This window comes from Lithobates pipiens, unplaced genomic scaffold (genome assembly GCF_037356315.1).
Source record: "Lithobates pipiens isolate NorthernLeopardFrog02 unplaced genomic scaffold, aLitPip1_a1.2 Scaffold_62, whole genome shotgun sequence".
NCBI lineage: Eukaryota > Metazoa > Chordata > Amphibia > Anura > Ranidae > Lithobates > Lithobates pipiens.
Genome location: NW_027507884.1, coordinates 1,166,129 through 1,185,000, shown reverse-complemented (window position 1 = coordinate 1,185,000; position 18,872 = coordinate 1,166,129). Strand labels below are relative to the sequence as shown.

The 18,872-nt window shown below is 42.3% G+C and overlaps 1 protein-coding gene across 1 annotated transcript in view; it reads right to left on the bottom strand.

The window, feature by feature from the left end:
* The window catches only part of NTRK1 (neurotrophic receptor tyrosine kinase 1), a 170,547-nt gene extending 152,770 nt beyond the window's left edge, over positions 1 to 17,777 (bottom strand). The window contains exon 1 of the mRNA XM_077467839.1: positions 17,417 to 17,777. Coding sequence (XP_077323965.1) covers positions 17,417 to 17,613 — 197 coding nt within the window. The 5' untranslated portion in view covers positions 17,614 to 17,777. The remainder of the gene's footprint in view (positions 1 to 17,416) is intronic.
* Positions 17,778 to 18,872: the final 1,095 nt, after the last annotated feature.

Here is an 18,872-nt window from a genome sequence, read left to right as displayed (position 1 = left end):
GGTCGTTGCAATACTTTCTGTTGCACCGTATCTGTTGCGCACTTTTAATGGAAAAAAATACACTTTTTTAAAATGAAAAAAAAAATAAGACAACAGTAAAATTAGGCCAATTTTTTTTTATACTGTGAAAGATAACGTTACGCCGAGTAAATTGATACCCAACATGTCACACTTCAAAATTGCGCCCGCTCGTGGAATGGCGACAAACTTCTCGTGGAATGGCGACAAACTTTTATCCTTAAAAATCTCCATAGGCGATGTTTAAAAAATTCTACAGGTTGCATTTTTGAGTGACAGATGAGGTCCAGGGCTGGAATTATTGCTCTCGCTCTACCGATCGCGGCGATATCTCACATGTGTGGTTTGAACACCGTTTTCATATGCGGGCGCTACTCACGTATGCGTTCGCTTCTGCACATGAGCTCATCGGGATGGGGCACGTTTTAAAAAAAAAATTCTTATTTATTTTACCTTTTTTTTTTGTACATTTTTACACTTAATTTTTATTTAATTTTTTTATTTTAATTGTGTCACTTTTATTCCTATTACTCACGTATGTGTTCGCTTCTGCACACAAGCTCGTCGGGATTTTACCCTTTTTTTTTTTTTTTTACATTTTTAAACTTTTTTATTTTTATTTTTTAAATGGTGTCACTTTTATTTCTATTACAATGAATGTAAACATCCCTCGGGACGGCATTTAAAAAAAAAAAAGAAAAAAAAATGTTTTTCTTATTTATTTTCCCTTTTTTTTTTTTTTACACAGTTTTTTTTTTAAATTGTGTCACTTTTATTCCTATTACTCACGTATGCGTTTGCTTCTGCACACAAGCTCGTCGGGATGGGGCACGTTGCGTTAAAACATTTTTTTATTATTATTTATTTTACCCTTTTTTTTTTTTTTTACACTTTTTTTTTTTAAATTGTGTCACTTTTATTTCTATTACAATGAATCTAAACATCCCTCGGGACGGGGCGCATTTAAAAAAAATAAAAATAAATGTTTTTCTTATTTATTTTACCTTTTTTTTTGTTACACTGTTTTTTTTTTAATTGTGTCACTTTTATTCCTATAACTCACATATGCATTTGCTTCTGCACACAAGCTCGTCAGGATGGGGCACGTTGCGTTCAAAAAAAAAAATCTTATTTATTTTACCTTTTTTTTTATACACTGTTTTTTTTTTTTTAAATTGTGTCACTTTTATTCCTATTACTCACGTATGCATTTGCTTCTGCACGCAAGCTCGTCGGGATGGGGCACGTTGCGTTAAAACATTTTTGTATTATTATTTATTTTACCCTTTTTTTTTTTTTTTTATTGTGTCACTTTTATTCCTATTACAATGAATGTAAACATCCCTCGGGACGGGGCGCATTTAAAAAAAATAAAAATAAATGTTTTTCTTATTTATTTTACCTTTTTTTTTGTTACACTGTTTTTTTTTTAATTGTGTCACTTTTATTCCTATAACTCACATATGCATTTGCTTCTGCACGCAAGCTCGTCGGGATGGGGCACGTTGCGTTAAAACATTTTTTTATTATTATTTATTTTACCCTTTTTTTTTTTTTTTTAAATTGTGTCACTTTTATTTCTATTACAATGAATGTAAACATCCCTCGGAATGGGGCGCATTTTAAAAAAAAAAAAATTCTTATTTATTTTACCTTTTTTTTTTTTAACACTGTTTTTTTTTTTTTAATTGTGTCACTTTTATTCCTATTACTCACGTATGCATTTGCTTCTGCACGCAAGCTCGTCAGAAAGGGGCGCGTTGCGTTAAAAAAAAAAAATCTTATTTATTTTACCTTTTTTATTTTTTTTTTTAAATTTTTACACTTTTTTATTTATTTTTTACATTTTTACACTGTTTTTTTTTTTTTTTTTTTAATTGTGTCACTTTTATTCCTATTACAATGAATGTAAACATCCCTCGGGACGGGGCGCATTTAAAAAAAAAAAAAAACATTTTTTTTTATTAATTATTTTACCTTTTATTTTTTATTTTTACACTGTTCTTTTAAAACTGTCACTTTTATTCCCATTACAAGGAATGTAAACATCCCTTGTAATAGAAAAAAAAGCACGACAGGACCTCTTAAATATGAGATAAAAAGACCCCAAATCTCATATTTACACTAAAATACAATAAAAAAATTAAAAAAGATAAAAAAAAAATGTTGTAATTTAAAAAAATGCGAAAAAAAATAATGTCCCTTTAAGAGCTATGGGCGGAAGTGACGTTTTGACGGAAATGATATGGAGACGGGTGGGGGGGGGGCCATCTTCTCACACGAGGGACAACATCCGATCACCTCCGCCACTGCCGACGGCTCCAGTAAGCGACGGAGGGCACCGGAGCTGATAAAAGTGATCTTGCGGTGAATCCGCCACAGAGACCACTTTTATCTTGAAGTGGAAACGCTCCACTGAAGAAGAGGATACCGGGGGTTATGGAAGCTAGCTTCTGCTATAACAACGATATTCCTCTTCAAAATAGCGACGTAAAACTGCGGCGGCGCGGTCCGGAAGTGGTTAAGGAGATCTCTGCGCCGGCGTTCCCAGCCCCCCCCCATAAGTGGCCTCTCTCTACCTAATCATTTATTTATAGTTGCAGCTGAAGAATTGAGACTCCGCGGCCGGTGGGAAACCAGGAAAGTGACAGTTGAATGAAGCTGATGGCGTTTAGAAACATTGAAGGGTGACGGCAGAAGAAAAGGCCACGTGGTTAAGTGGTCCATCCAGTCTGCCCCATTTTTATATACAATATGTACAGTGCCTTGAAAAAGTATTCATACCCCTTGACATTTTCCACGTTTTGTCATGTTACAACCAAAAAACGTAAATGTATTTTATTGGAATTGTATGTAATAGACCAACACAAAGTGGCACATAATTGTGAAGTGGAAAGAAACAGATAAATGGCTTTCAATTTTTTTTTACAAATAAATATGTGAAAAGTACGGGGTACATTTGTATTCAGCCCCCCCTTTACTCCGATACCCCTAAATAAAACCAAATGCCCTTAAAAGTCACCTAATAACTAAATAGAGTCCACCTGTGTGTAATTTCATCTCAGTATAAATACAGCTGTTCTGTGAAGCCCTCAGAGGTTTGAGAACCTTAGTGAACAAACAGCATCATGAAGGCCAAGGAACACACCAGACAGGTCAGGGATAACATTGTGGAGAAGTTTAAAGCAGGGTTAGGTTATAAAAAAAAACATATCCCAAGCTTTGAACATCTCACAGAGCTCTGTTCAATCCATCATCCGAAAATGGAAAGAGTATGGCACAACTGCAAACCTACCAAGACATGGCCGTCCACCTAAACTGACCGGCCTGGCAAGGAGAACATTCATCAGAGAAGAGCCAAGAGGTCCATGGTAACTCTGGAGGAGCTGCAGAGATCCACAGCTCAGGTGGGAGAATCTGTCCACAGGAAAACTATTAGTTGTGCTCTCCACAAATTTGGCCTTTATGGGGGCGTGGCAAGAAGCAGGGCTTTAATCTTTAATATTGATTGGTCCCTGGGCAAACATTTTCTTGGGCCCATACCCAATTCTGAGACATACATTAAATAGCAGCTAGGCTGAAAATCTGTTTACTGCAGCAGGTTAGGCAGCAATTGCAATTGGTTGCCAGAGGTTGCAGCATATCATTGCCGCCCACTGACTGGTTGCTAGAAGCTAAAGCACATTTTTGCTGCTGATTGGTTGCTAGAGGTTACTGCACAACCTTACTGCTCACTGATTGGTTGCTAGAGGTTACTGCACATCATTACTGCTAACTAATATGTTGCTAGAGATTACTGCACAACATTATTGCTCACTGATTGGTTGCTAGAGATTACAGTAGATCATTACTGTTCACTCATTGGTTGCTAGAGGTTACTGCACATCAATACCTCTGCATTAATTTGTGAGTGTGGCGAAACTGCACTGACAGGCATTGTTATAAACCAGGGTTTCAGGAGTGCACTATGTACAGACTGCAGGGTTATGGAATGCACTACATAGAGTGCAGGGTTGAAGAGTGAGCTATGCACAGAGTGCCGGGTTGAAAGTTGAGCTATGTACAGAGTGCAGGGTTGAGGGGTGAGCTATGTGCAGCCTGCAGGGTTGAGGGGTGCACTACATAAAGGAATGCAGGGTTTAAGGGGGATCTATGTGAAAAGTGCAGGGTTGAGAGGTGAGCTTTGTATGGAATGCAGGGCTGAGGGGTGTGCTATGTATGGAATGCAGGATTGAGGGGTGCACTACGTATGGACTGCATGGTTAAGGAGTGCGCTACGTATGGAATGTAGGGTCGAGGGATGAGCTATATATGGAATGTAAGGTTGAGAGTTGTGCTACATATGGGATGCAGGGTTGAGGGGTGTGCTATTTATAGAATGCAGGGTTGAGGGGTGTGTTTTGTATGGGATGCAGGCTTGAGCGGTGCGTTATATAAGGAATGCAGGGTTGAGGGGTGTGTTATATAAGGAATGCAGGGTTGTGGAGTGTGTTATGTATGGAATGCAGGTTTGAGGGGTGCACTATGTAAGGAATGCAAGGTTGAAGGGTGCGCTATGTGCAAAGTGCAGGGTTGAGGGAAGTGTTATGTAAGGAATGCAGGGTTTAGGGGTGTGTTATATATGGAATGCAGGGTTGAGGGGAGCGCTAAGTAAGGCATGCAAGGTTGAAGCACTATGTGCAAAGGGCAGGGTTGTGGGGTGAGCTTTGTATGAAATGCAGGGTTAAGGGGTGCGCTACCTATGGAATGCAGGGTTGAGGGGTGTGCTACATATGGAATGCAGGGTTGAGGGGTGTGTTATGTATGGATTGTAGGGTTGAGGGGTGCGTTATGTAAGGAATGCAGGGTTGAGGTGTGTGTTATGTATGGAATGCAGGGATGAGGGGTACGTTATGTAAGGAATGCAAGGTTGAGGGTGTGCTATGTAAGGAATGCAAGGCTGAATGGTGCGCTATGTGCAAAGTGCAGGGTTCAGGGGTGAGCTTTGTATGGAGTGCAGAGTTGAGGGGTGTGTTATGTATGGAATGTAGGGATGTGGGGTGCGTTATGTAAGGAATGCAGGGTTGAGGGTGTGCTACGTAAGGAATGCAAGGTTGAATGGTGTGCTATGTGCAAAGTGCAGGGTTGAGGGGTGAGCTTTGTATGGAGTGCAGGGTTGAGGGGTATGTGCTACGTATAGGAATGCAGGGTTAAGGGGTGTGCTACATATGGAATGCAGGGTTGAGGAGTGTGCTACGCATGGAATGCAGGGTTCAGGGGTGATCTATGTAAGGAATGCAGGGTTGAGGGGTGCGTTATGTAAGAAATGCAGGGTTGAGGGGTGATCTATGTAAGGAATGCAGGGTTGAGGGGTGATCTATGTAAGGAATGCAGGGTTGAGGGGTGATCTATGTAAGGAATGCAGGGTTGAGGGGTGTTCTATGTAAGGAAGGCAGTGTTGAGGGGTGCGTTATGTAAGGAATGCAGGGTTGAAGGGTGAGCTATGTGCAAAGTGCAGGGTTGAAGGGTGAGCTTTGTATCGAGTGCAGAGCGCACACCCCCCTCCTCTCCTCTCCAGTGTAGAGCTTTTCTCCCTCCCCAAATCCTCTCCCAGCATCTAGAAAACCTCACAGAGTGCAGTCACAGAAGAGCAGCTAAACTCACAGACTGTCCATGCAGGCTGCTGGCTTCTCGAGGGGCTTGTGCCTGTGTATATTCCCCGCCCCCCTCCTCTTTTCTCACTCCTCTGCTTTTTTACATGGAGATGAGTAGATCAGAGAGGGATCTGCACGGCCGCCCACAGATGAGCGCTGTCACTGCAGCGCTTCTGTATTTACAATGGGCAGCCAACAAGTGTTGAAACTCCGGTGGGCATCAGCGCGGGCTCAATTGTCAGCTGCATTGGGCCCCCCAACAATGATAAGGCCTGCCCTATTTGGGACGGTCCTGTCAAGAAGAAGCCATAAGAAGTCCTGTTTGCAGTTTGTGAGAAGCCATGTGGAGGACACAGCAAACATGAGGAAGAAGGTGATCTGATCAGATGAGACCAAAATTTTACTTTTTGGCCTAAAAGCAAAACGCTATGTGTGGTGGAAAACTAACACTGCACATCACCCTCAACACACCATCCCCACCGTGAAACATGGTGGTGGCAGCCTCATGTTGTGGGGATGCTTTTCTCCGACAGGGAAGCTGGTCAGAGTTGATGGGAAGATGGATGGAGCCAAATACAGGACAATCTTAGAAGAAAGAAAATCAGAGACTGGGGTGGAGGTTCACCTTCCAGCAGGACAACGACTCGAAACATACAGTCAGAGCTACAATGGAATGATTTACATCAAATCATATTCATGTGTTAGAATGGCCCAGTCAAAGCCCAGACCTAAATCCAATAGAGAATCTGTGGTAAGACTTGAAAATTGCTGTTCACAGACGCTCTCCGTCCAATCTGACAGAGCTTGAGATATTTTGCAAAGAAGAAGAACGGGCAGAAATGTCCCTCTCTAGATGTGCAAAGCTGGTAGAGTCATCCCCAAAAAGACTTGCAGCTGTAATTGCAGTGGAAGGGGGTTCTACAAAGTATTGACTCCGGGGGGCGCCATACAAATGTACCCCCCCACACACTTTTCACATATTTATTTGTAAAAAGTTTTGAAAATAATTTATCATTTTCTTTCTACTTGACAATTATGTGCCGCTTTGTGTTGGTTTATCACATAAAATCCCAATAAAATACATTTACGTTTTTGGTTGTAACATGACAAAATGTGGAAAATTTCAAGGGGTGTGAATACTTTTTCAAGGCACTGTATATATATATATATACAGTATATATATATATATATATATATATATATATATATATATATATATATATGTGTATATATATATATATATATATATATATGTGTATATATATATATATATATATATATATATATATATACAACTTTTTTTTGTTTTTTTATTCAGTATTTCAAGGGGTATGAATACTTTTTCAGGGCATGGTATATATATATATATATATATATATATATATATATATATATATACTACATTTTTTTTTTTTTATTCTGTATTTTATTTTTTCAACAATTTTTATACATATAAACGGACAACGTTTTAGTTGCTTGCGTATCACAAAGTATATCTTAACACACATTAAGTCTATTTTTAGTATATATATATATATATATATATATATATATATATATACTGTATATATATATATATATATATATATATGTAAATAAATATATATATATACTGTATATATATATATATATATACTGTATATATATATATATGTGTGTGTGTAAATAAATAAATAAATAAAATAAGGGGCGGTTGTTTTTGGTTGTAACATGACAAAATGTGGAATATTTCAAGGGGTGTGAATACTTTTTCAAGGCACTGTATATTATATATATATATATATATATATTACATTTTGTGTTACTCTTTTTTGTCTGAGTATAAATCTTTGTTTGTCCCAAGCATGTCTGAATCGACTGATACGATGAAGCTAGCTACGAGGTAACATTCATTGTGACAATTCTTTATTGGCTACATAGCAGGATACAGTAAAAACGTCCTAACGCGTTTCGGCCAAAGCCTTACTCATAGCATGTACAGACACAAAACATTCAATCCTCTTCCTTCTAGTTGAGTTGAATTATCCAGAACTGTTAGGCTGAGCTGTTTACAATATTAGACAACCATGTAAAGGACAGAACAGGCGCTACAACAACAAAACTCAACCATCATACAAAAGTCTCATAGCAAACAATTGTAATAAAAGTGATAACAATGAAAATGATAATGATGGGACGCTACATAATCAGACCAACATCTGTAAGCACTTGACCTCTGGAAGGTTTTACCCCCTTCATGACCAGGGCATTTTTTTTTACTATTCAGCACTGCGTGACTTTAACGGTCCATTGCGCGGTCATACAACACTGTACACAAATTAAATTGTTACGATTTGTATTTGATCATCATTTATTTTATTTTTATATATATATATATATATATATATATATATATATATATATATATATATATATATATATATATATAAATAAAAAAAAGACAGAAAAATTGGCAGAAAAAAAAATTATATGTATATATACATTTTTTTTCTGCTACAAAACACATCCAATACATTTTTTTTAACCTCTTGCTTACCGGGCACTTAAACCCCCCTCCCCACCAATTCTTTCACTGACAATTGCGCGGTCATACTACACTGTACCCAAATGAACGTTTATCATTTTTTTTCACACAAATAGAACTTTCTTTTGGTGGTATTTAATCACCACTGGGGTTTTTATTTTTTGCTAAACAAACAAAAAAAGACGGAAAATTTTGGGAAAAAAACCAAACATGTTTCATAGTTTGTTATAAAATTTTGCAAACGGATAATTTTTCTCCTTTATTGATATTCGCTTTTGAGGCTGCACTGATAAGGCAACACTGATGGGCACTTATAAGACGGCACTGATGAGCCCTGCTGGGTGACACTGATGGGTGCCACTGATGGGCACTGGTAGGTGGCACAGGTAGGTGGTGTTGATAGGCAGCACTGGTGATGACGCACTGATTTATTGCACTGTGGGCACTGAGAGGTGGCACTTTGGGCACTGATAGGTGACACTGTGGGCACTGATGGGCGATACTGTGGGCACTGATAGGTGGCGCTGGTGGGCACTGAAGCCTCTGCAGAGGCTCTCCACGATCTGGAATGATGTCCCTCTCGCAGCCACCGGTGATTGCCTTTTTTTTGGGGTGGCACTGATGGGCACTGGTAGGTGGCACTGATGGGCACTGGTAGGTGGCACGGGTAGGTGGTATTGATAGGCAGCACTGGTGATGACGCACTGATTGGTGATTTATTGCACTGTGGGCACTGAGAGGTGACACTTCCACTGTGGGCACTGATGGGTGATATTGTGGGCACTGTTAGGTGGCGCTGGGGGGCACTGGTAGGTGACGCTGGTGGGCACAGAAGCCTCTGCAGAGGCTCTCCACGATCGGGACTGATGTCCCTCTCGCAGTTAAAAAAAATATCCCACTAAGTGTATATTGATTGGTTTGAGTTTTTAGTGTCTGGTATAGATACTGGAATGTTTTTTATTTTTTGTATACTAGTAAAGGCGGTGATCAGTGACTTATAGTGGGACTGCGATATTATGGCAGGCAGTCTGACACTAATTGACGCTGGCTGTGGGGGGGGGTAAACTATCCAACTAACTGACATCAATAGTGACATTAATACAGAGATCAATGATAAAACTATACACTGTCACTGTACTAATGACGCTGGCTGGGAAGGAGGGTTAACATCTAGGGTGATAAAGGGGTTAAATATGTGCCAAACAGCATGTAAGGTGTGTGTTATGTCGTGCTTTTACTACTAGATCTTGCTGTTTTTTGCTGGGATAAAAAACAAAAAAAAAAACTGCAAGATCACTATTCAGAGCTCTGTGTTGTTTACATCACTGCTTCTCAACCCTGTCCTCGACTACCCCCAACAGGCCATGTTTGCAGGTTTTCCTTTATTTTGCACAGGTGCGTTAAATCAGAGTCAAGGGCTTGGTATGTCGGACAGCTATTTTATCTATGAGAAAGTCCCAAAACATGGCCTGTTGGGGGTACTTGAGGACAGGGTTGAGAACCACTGGGTCACATCACAGAGCTTCCTTCTCTGAACGTCGGAGCCGATAAGCGAGTGCCGGCGGTCAATCATTGGCCAGCACCAACTGATGGCCTTGTGCTGTGTCAAATCACGGCACAGCCGGGGGCGGCGGGCGCGCGTGTGGGCACCAAACAATTATTTGCCCCTACTAACCCCCTTTGGCCTAAACCAGTGTTTCTCAATTCCAGTCCTCATGGCCCACTAACAGGTCATGTTTTCAGGATTTCCCTCAGATCAAACAGCTGGGGTAATTACTAAGGCAGTGAAACTGATCAAATCGCCTGTGCAAAATAATGGAGAGCCTGAAAACATGACCTGTTAGTGGGCCATGAGGACTGGAATTGAGAAACACTGGTCTACACAAATATACTTCTGCCCAATAACGAATGAAAAAAAAAACGCATGAAAATCACGTGGCCAAGCGCAGGTAATAACGCTGCAGAACATGGACGGAGAAGTCAACATACAAGGTTGAACCTGGCTTAAGAGGTAAACAACAGCCAATACTCCAGAGCAGGAAAAAACGACAGACAAAGCAAAACAAGGAAAAAAAATTGTCGGAAGTTCTATCACCTTGCTCTACTGGAACTGTATTTACATTTTTTTTTCTGTGTCCCCCTTGCTATCACTTCTTGACCTGAGGGTGAGTGAGAAGCAGGCATGTACTGGCCATTGGGACTACCGGGAGTTTCCCGGTGGGCCGATGGCTCAGTGGGCCAGTCAGGTGCAGTCCTGGAAGCTGCTCCTCACTTATAGGAATGATCGCTATTTCTTTCCTATCACCAAGGAGCAGCTGCCGACACTCGCTGGAGTGAGGATTAGGCTTTCTGCTCCCTTCAACCTGGGGAGATAGACAGCCGGCTTTCCTTCCTCTCTCCCCTTATCACTTGTCACTTATCACATGACTGGAGAGAGGAAGAGAAGCTGCCTTCATTCTGGAGAGCTCTGAGTACACGTGGGATGGGAAGAAGAGGGGTTATGCCTGATGTAAGAGGACACTAATGGGACCACTCTGAATGTAAGGGGGCGCTGATGGGGACCACTCTGATGTAAGGGGGGTGCTGATGGGGACCACTCTGATGTAAGGGGGGTGCTGATGGGGACCACTCTGATGTAAGGGGGTGCTGATGGGGACCACTCGGATGTAAGGGGGTGCTGATGGGGACCACTCGGATGTAAGGGGGTGCTGATGGGGACCATGCTTATGTAAGGGGGTGCTGATGGGGACCACTCTGATGTGAAGGGGACCACTCTGATGTAAAAGGGTGCTGATGGGGACCACTCTGATGTAAAGGGGTGCTGATGGGGACCACTCTGATGTAAGGGGGTGCTGATGGGGACCACTTTTATGTAAGGGGGTGCTGATGGGGACCACTCTGATGTGAAGGGGACCACTCTGATGTAAAGGGGTGCTGATGGGGACCACTCTGATGTAAAGGGGTGCTGATGGGGACCACTCTGATGTAAGGGGGTGCTGATGGGGACCACTTTTATGTAAGGGGGTGCTGATGGGGACCACTCTGATGTGAAGGGGACCACTCTGATGTAAAGGGGTGCTGATGGGGACCACTCTGATGTAAAGGGGTGCTGATGGGGACCACTCTGATGTAAGGGGGTGCTGATGGGGACCACTTTTATGTAAGGGGGTGCTGATGGGGACCACTCTGATGTGAAGGGGACCACTCTGATGTAAAGGGGTGCTGATGGGGACCACTCTGATGTAAGGGGGTGCTGATGGGGACCACTCTGATGTAAGGGGGTGCTGATGGGGACCACTCGGATGTAAGGGGGTGCTGATGGGGATCACTCTTATGTAAGGGGGTGCTGATGGGGACCACTCTGATGTGAAGGGGACCACTCTGATGTAAAGGGGTGCTGATGGGGACCACTCTGATGTAAGGGGGTGCTGATGGGGCCACTCTGATGTGAAGGGGGTGCTGATTGGGACCACTCTGATGTAAGGGAGACGTTGTTGGGGACAACTCTGATGTAAGTTGGGTGCTGATGGGGACACTCAAAATTAAAGTGGGCCGATTTGGATGAAGTCCAGGGCCAACTTTTTGTCCCAGTCCAGCCCTGGTGAGAAGACATCTCCCCTAATGGGGACACAAATGGTAATAGATACTTGACAAAGGCTCTAATCCAGGATCGCCCAAACCTTCTAAACAAAGGGTCAGTTTACCGTCCTTCAGACTTTAGGGGGCTCAGACTGTGTGGGAGTAGAAAATGTCCTGGCATAAGGTGGGGCAAACAATGCCCCATCCTTGGTGTCAGTGAAAGGAGTTGTGGCCCATCATTGGTGTCAGTGGAGGGAATAGTGCCCCGTCGTTGGTATCAGTGGGAGGAATAGTGCCTCATCATTGGTGTCAGAGGGAGGAATTGTGCCCCATCATTGGTGTCAGTGGGTGGAATTATGCCCCACCGTTGGTGTATGAAATAGTGCCCCAAAAAAACGGATAAAAAAAAAGCAAATTGCCGTATCCGGGCCACCGGGCTGCAGTTTGAAGAGCACTGCTCTAACCCTTGCTCGATCTATCCAAAACAAAATACACATTTTTGCTACAGACTTGATGGCTCCACCCTTCTGGCTTTGGGTACCTACAGATTCGAGAGAACTCTTCCAATCCAACCATTTACAAGGAATGTTTGTCTGTAGCCTTTCCCTCATCCCTCCTGCCCAATCCTGCCCTGGGAAACGATCGGACTGGATATTTTACCAGTGAAAGCTATGATTGTGCAATAAGAAAGACGTCTTCACTTGGGCTTCGTTGTGTCCTCTCCATTGACACAAACGAGACGGTTTTAATTGGCTATTGACCATTGATTGATCGTTGGGCTGCTGGCTTGTGCGTGGCAGGTAACCACAACCTAAATTTACAATTGCATTTATTTTTTTCGCTTTAAGAAGAAAGTTGATACAACACAAAATCAGAAAGCCCAGATCAACCAGACTAAGGGAACGTCACACCAAAAATGACATTGACAAGTGCCAACCTTCTCCTTTCCACCCCCAAAAAAAGGATTGTTGCCAATAAGTAAAAGAACGGGATCCAAAAAAGGTACAAGTGGTTGCTCGTATGCAGGTAGTTCCTGGTCCAACCAAAGCTTAGAAGCATTGTGTAATAAATCTAGGAACGAGTACCTTCCGGAACTGTGAGAACAGCCCAGAAGACCAGGAAAAGACCCCGGCCAAAGAGGACAACACACCCCCAACTGCATTCCTCCAATCTCCTTCACAGGCAGACGTAAAAACATATAAAAAGTGTAAGATATAAACAAAATCGGTCAATACAGAAAGTGTGGGTGAGCAGATAGTACAGCCAACACCACCACCAACAAACTTGATATATTCCAGCCAAGCCACCAGTTCCATAATGCATTTGGACACACTCTGCGGTTATACAGGGCTCCAGGGCCGGGAAAAGGGGCAAGCGGGAGGGGAAAAGGTGCCCTAGGCGCCTGGGATTTGGGGTACTTTGCTAGAAGGGGTGATTTGGAAAGAGGTATTTGTGTTAGGGAATGGGGGGATTGGGGGGAGTGGATTTGTGCTAGTAGGGATGATTGAGGGATTCAGAGGGGAAATTTGAGGGGTAGAGGATTTTTGCTAGCAGGGGGGGTATTTATGTTAGGGATTTTGGATTTTGCAGAGGGGGAATAGATTTGTGCTAGAAGGGATGATTGAGGGATTTGTACTAGGAGGGGAAATTTGGGGGGATTAGTGCTAGTTGAAGGGAATTGGGAAGATTTGTACTAGGAGAGGGGAATTTGAAGGGGAGGGGGAATTATGCTCAGAGGGGAAATTTGAGGGGTAGAGGATTTTTGCTAGGAGCGGGAAATTAGGGGGAGATTAGTGCTAGGAGAGAGGCTTTGGGGGCATGTGTGCTGGGAAAGGGTAATTTGGAGGGGAGGGGGGGGGAATTACGCTTACATGAGAAATTTGAGGGTTAGGGGATTTTTGTGTTAGGAACGGGGATGGGGGGGGGGGGGGTGGAGTGGATTTATGCAAGTAGGGATGATTGAGGGATTTATGCTAGGAGGAGGGGGAATTTGTGCTAGGGGAGAGGATTTGGGGGCATGTGTGCTGGGAAAGGGGGATTTGGGTGGGGGGGGGGGATTACGCTTACATGAGAAATTTGAGGGTTAGGGGATTTTTGTGTAAGAATGGGGATGGGGGGTGGAATGGATTTGTGCTAGTAGGGATGATTGAGGGATTTGTGCTAGGAGGGGGAATTAGTGCTAGGGGAGAGGATTTGGGGCCATGTGTGCTGGGAAAGGGGGATTTGGGGGGGGGGGAATTACGCTTACATGAGAAATTTGAGGGTTAGGGGATTTTTGTGTTAGGAACGGGGATGGGGGGTGGGGGGTGGAATGGATTTGTGCTAGTAGGGATGATTGAGGGATTTGTGCTAGGAGGGGGAATTAGTGCTAGGGGAGAGGATTTGGGGGCATGTGTGCTGGGAAAGGGGGATTTGGAGGGGAGGGATTTATGCTCAGAGGGGAAATTTGAGGAGTAGAGGATTTGTGCTAGGCACAGGATATTTGTGTTAGGAAGGGGGATATTGGGGAGGGGAAAATAGATTTGTGCTAGAAGGGATGATTGAGGGATTTGTGTTAGGAGGGGAAATTTGGGGGGATTAGTGCTAGGAGAGGGGATTTGTTGGGCATTTGTGCTGGCAGAGGGGAATTTGGGGCGGGGGGGGGGATTTACGCTGAGAGGGGAAATTTGAGGAGTAGAGGATTTGTGCTAGGCGCAGGATATTTGTGTTAGAAAGGGGAATTTTGGGGAGGGGAAAATAGATTTGTGCTAGAAGGGATGATTGAGGGATTTGTGCTAGGAGGGGAAATTTGGGGGGGATTAGTGCTAGGAGAGGGGATTTGGGAGGATTTGTACTAGGAGAGGGGAATTTGGAGGGGAGGGGAAATTATGCTTAGAGGGGAAATTTGAGGGTTAGAGGATTTTTACTAGGCGCAGGATATTTGTGTTAGGAAGGGGAATTGGGGGGGGGGGGTGGATTTGTGCTAGTAGGGATGATTGATGGATTTGTGCTAGGAGGGGGAATTAGGGGGGATTAGTGCTAGGGGGGATGATTTCGGGGCATGTGTGCCGGGAGAGGGGACTTTGGGGGGGGGGGGGGATTTACGCTCAGCGGGGAAATTTGAGTGGTAGAGGATTTGTGCCCGGTGCGGGTTATTTGTGTTAGGAAGGGGGATTGGGCGGGTGAATTTGTGTTGATAGGGATGATTGGAGGATTTTTGCTGGCACATAATGCTCATACATTTTTAGGGGGGGGGCGCTGTTTGGCATCTTCGCCCTGGGCACTAGATAACCTTGTCCTGGCACTGCCTTGGCTCTATAAAGGTCAGGGATCCAGGAGTTGATCGGTCCCTTTGAAGAGGACAAGGACGGCAGATTGATTTTTTATTTTTACATGGAGGATAATCAGCTTTCTGACATAAAATAAAAGAATACTCAAATACTATCTCAATAAAAAATGTATAAATAAAACGAATAAAAGCTTTTGCATGTGAATGGTAGTATACAGTATATCGAGCCAAAACCTTTTTCTTTGTACTGTTGGATAGAGTTAGGGAAGGGTTAAAGATTGCTGTCCGTTTATTGTGTGCGGCGGCGGCCTGTGCCCTGATAGGGAGATTTCTTCTCACTTTTTGTCCTGAGGACGTAACATGAAAGGGGGAGGGGATTCCCTTCATAGAGAGTTTACACTTAATGTGTCCCCATTAGAAGATTATTTTCACCTCCTGTTCTGGTGATAGCAATACCTGGACAAGTAAAGAGGGTGCATCTCCCCAAGAGGAGGGGGGGGGGGGGGGTATAGACAGAAATAGAAACTATGAGGGGGGGGGGGGGGGGTAAGTAGCACTGGAACCCTTTATTATCCTATTTGTATCTTTTCCAATAATAATACAATGGTGAGGAAGCTTCTGCACACCAGAAGATCTGCAATGTTTCCTTGTCATGTAATGCGGCCAAATGGAGCTGAGATTGGAGCTCCGCATTACCAATTATCAGTCCCGACACAAATGTATTCCATTGTAAGATCCAATAGAAGATTCTATCAAAGAGCCACCGCGTTTCAGGGGGCCAGAGCTCTCTTCATCAGGACTTAGGAACATTACCTGATCTATCTATCTATCTATCTATCTATCTATCTATCTATCTATCTATCTATCTATCTATCTATCTATCTATCTATCTATCTATCTGTCTGTCTATCTATCTATCTATACATTTACATGCTCTGTTTATTTACAATTATATTTATAATGTCTTTCTGTCTTTCTTTCCTTCTTTCTCTCTCGTTTTCTTTCTTTCCACTTACATGCATTTGTTTATTTATATTATGCATTTTTCTTTTTCTTTCTTTCTTTCTTTCTTTCTTTCTCATGCTCTGTTTATTTACAATTATATTTATAATTTGTATTTTTTTTATCTTTTTTTCTTTCTCTTTTCTTTCTTTCATTTTTTCTTTCTTGCTCTCTTGATCTATTGTATTGATCATCTTCTCTGTTACACCTATCACTATGTTTAGTTTATCTTTCTTTCTTTCTTTCTTTCGTTCTTTCTTCTATACATTTACACGCTTGGTTTATATGTATGTGTACTCTTTCTTTCTTTCTTTCTTTCTTTCTTTTTATCTATATATCAATTTACATGCATCTGTTTATTTACAATGTGTATTCACTTTCTTTCTTTCTTTCTTTCTTTTCTTTCTTTCTTGTGCTCTGTTTATTTACAATTATATTTATAATTTGTATTTTTTATCTTTCTTTCATTTTTTTCTTTCTTGCTCTCTTGATCTATTGTATTGATCATCTTCTCTGTTATACCTATCACTATGTTTAGTTTATCTTTCTTTCTTTCTTTCTTTCTTTCTTTCTTTCTTTCTTTCTTTCTATGTATCTATTTACATGCATCTGTTTATTTATAATGTGTGTTTTTTCTTTCTTTCTTTTCTTTCTTTCTCATGCTCTGTTTATTTACAATTATATTTATAATTTGTATTTTTTTATCTTTCTTTCTTTCTCTTTTCTTTCTTTCATTTTTTTCTTTCTTGCTCTCTTGATCTTTTGTATTGATCATCTTCTCTGTTACACCTATCACTATGTTTAGTTTATCTTTCTTTCTTTCTTTCTTTCTTTCTTTCTTTCTTTCTTTCTTTCATACATTTACATGCTTGGTTTATATGTATTTGTACTCACTCTTTCTTTATTTTTATCTATGTATCAATTTACACACATCTGTTTATTTACAATGTGTATTCACTTTCTTTCTTTCTTTCTTTCTTTCTTTCTTTCTATGTATCTATTTGCATGCATCTGTTTATTGATAATGTGTTTTTTTTCTTTCTTTCTTTCTTTCTTTCTTTCTTTCTTTCTTTCTCTCTCTCTCTATCTCTTGTGCCTATCATCTTCTCTGTTACACCTATCACTATGTTTATATTGTTTATTTTCTAATTTTGTATTCTTTCTCTTTCTATTTATTTAGAAGTTATCTTTATAATGTGTATTTTTTTCATCTTTCTCTCCCTCATTCCTCCATCCTCCATCCTCCACCCTCCACCATCACAGCTCCTCGCTCTCTCGGACGGACGCAGCCCCCCTGCCCGATCTGTAGAACTTTCTCTCTCCCCTTCCTCCGCTCACTCCCAAACTTTTCCCCCTTTTCCCGGGTCCAGAGGGACGGGAAGGTCCACTTACAGTTCGGTGACGTTCTCCACGTTGTGGAAGAGGGAGACGTTGGTGACGGTGTTGGGCTCCAGGCACTGGATCCAGGTGGAGTAACACCTGCAGTATTCGGGGCAGGAGGTGGCGGCGGCGGCGGTGACCAGAAAGGTGAGGCTGGCCAGCACCCAGTAGGTGGGACGCAGGCTGTCCATGGTGGTCCCGAGTCCCATGGTCCTAGGTGGGTCAGTGTGTGGGGAGGCTCATGGTTCAGCGCTCAGGTCCTCCAGCTCGGGTTCTCCAGGTCAGGTCCTCCACCAAGCAAGTGATGCTGACGCTCTCCTCCTTCCTTCTGAGCTCTGGAGGCATCTGCCCCAACGTACAGACAAGTGGATGGGAGGGGCCGGGAGCACCGACTCCGGCACAGTGCTGCTGCTGCTGGGCTCTTCATAAATACTTAACGACCCCCACCGATCCCATCCACCCCTCTGTGTGTGTGTGTGTGTGTGTGTGTGCCCCCTCCCGGACGTCCTCCTCGTTCAGCATCCCCCGCGGAGGACCCCAGAGAGGAGGCTCTTCATAAAGACGAGGAGCCTCACAGACGGAACGATGGAAGTCGGAGACAAGACGAGCGATGAGGATGTGACGACCGATTCCAAACAATAACGAAGAAAGAAACTCCGCAGTGAAAAACTCCCCATCTATACAATGAATTTCAAGGCCTGTCACACACTATACAATCTGATTGTACAATGTACGCTATACAATCTGATTGTAAAATGTACGCTATACAATCCGATTGTACAATGTACGCTATACAATCCGATTGTACAATGTACGCTATACAATCTGATTGTACAATGTACGCTATACAATCTGATTGTACAATGTACGCTATACAATCTGATTGTACAATGTACGCTATACAATCTGATTGTACAATGTACGCTATACAATCCGATTGTACAATGTACGCTATACAATCCGATTGTACAATGTACGCTATACAATCCGATTGTACAATGTACGCTATACAATCCGATTGTACAATGTACGCTATACAATCTGATTGTACAATGTGTGCTATACAATCTAATTGTACAATGTATGATAAACAATCTAATTGTACAATGTGTGCTATACAATCTGATTGTACAATGTACTCTACACAATCTGATTGTACAATGTATGCTATACAATCTGATTGTACAGTGTACGATAAACAATCTAATTGTACAATGTGTGATATACAATCTGATTGTGCAATCTCCTTTAAGGCTAGCCATACACTATACAATCAGATTGTACCATCCCCTTTAAGCCCCTGTACACACGGTCGGAGATTTTGCCAACCAAATCCGTCGGATTTTGTCCGTCTGATTTTGTCCGAAACTGTTGCATACACATGGTCGGACAAAGTTGGCGAAAAATCCGATCATTCAGAACGTGATGACGTTATTTCGTTACGATGGGACTACATTCAGGCTAGTAG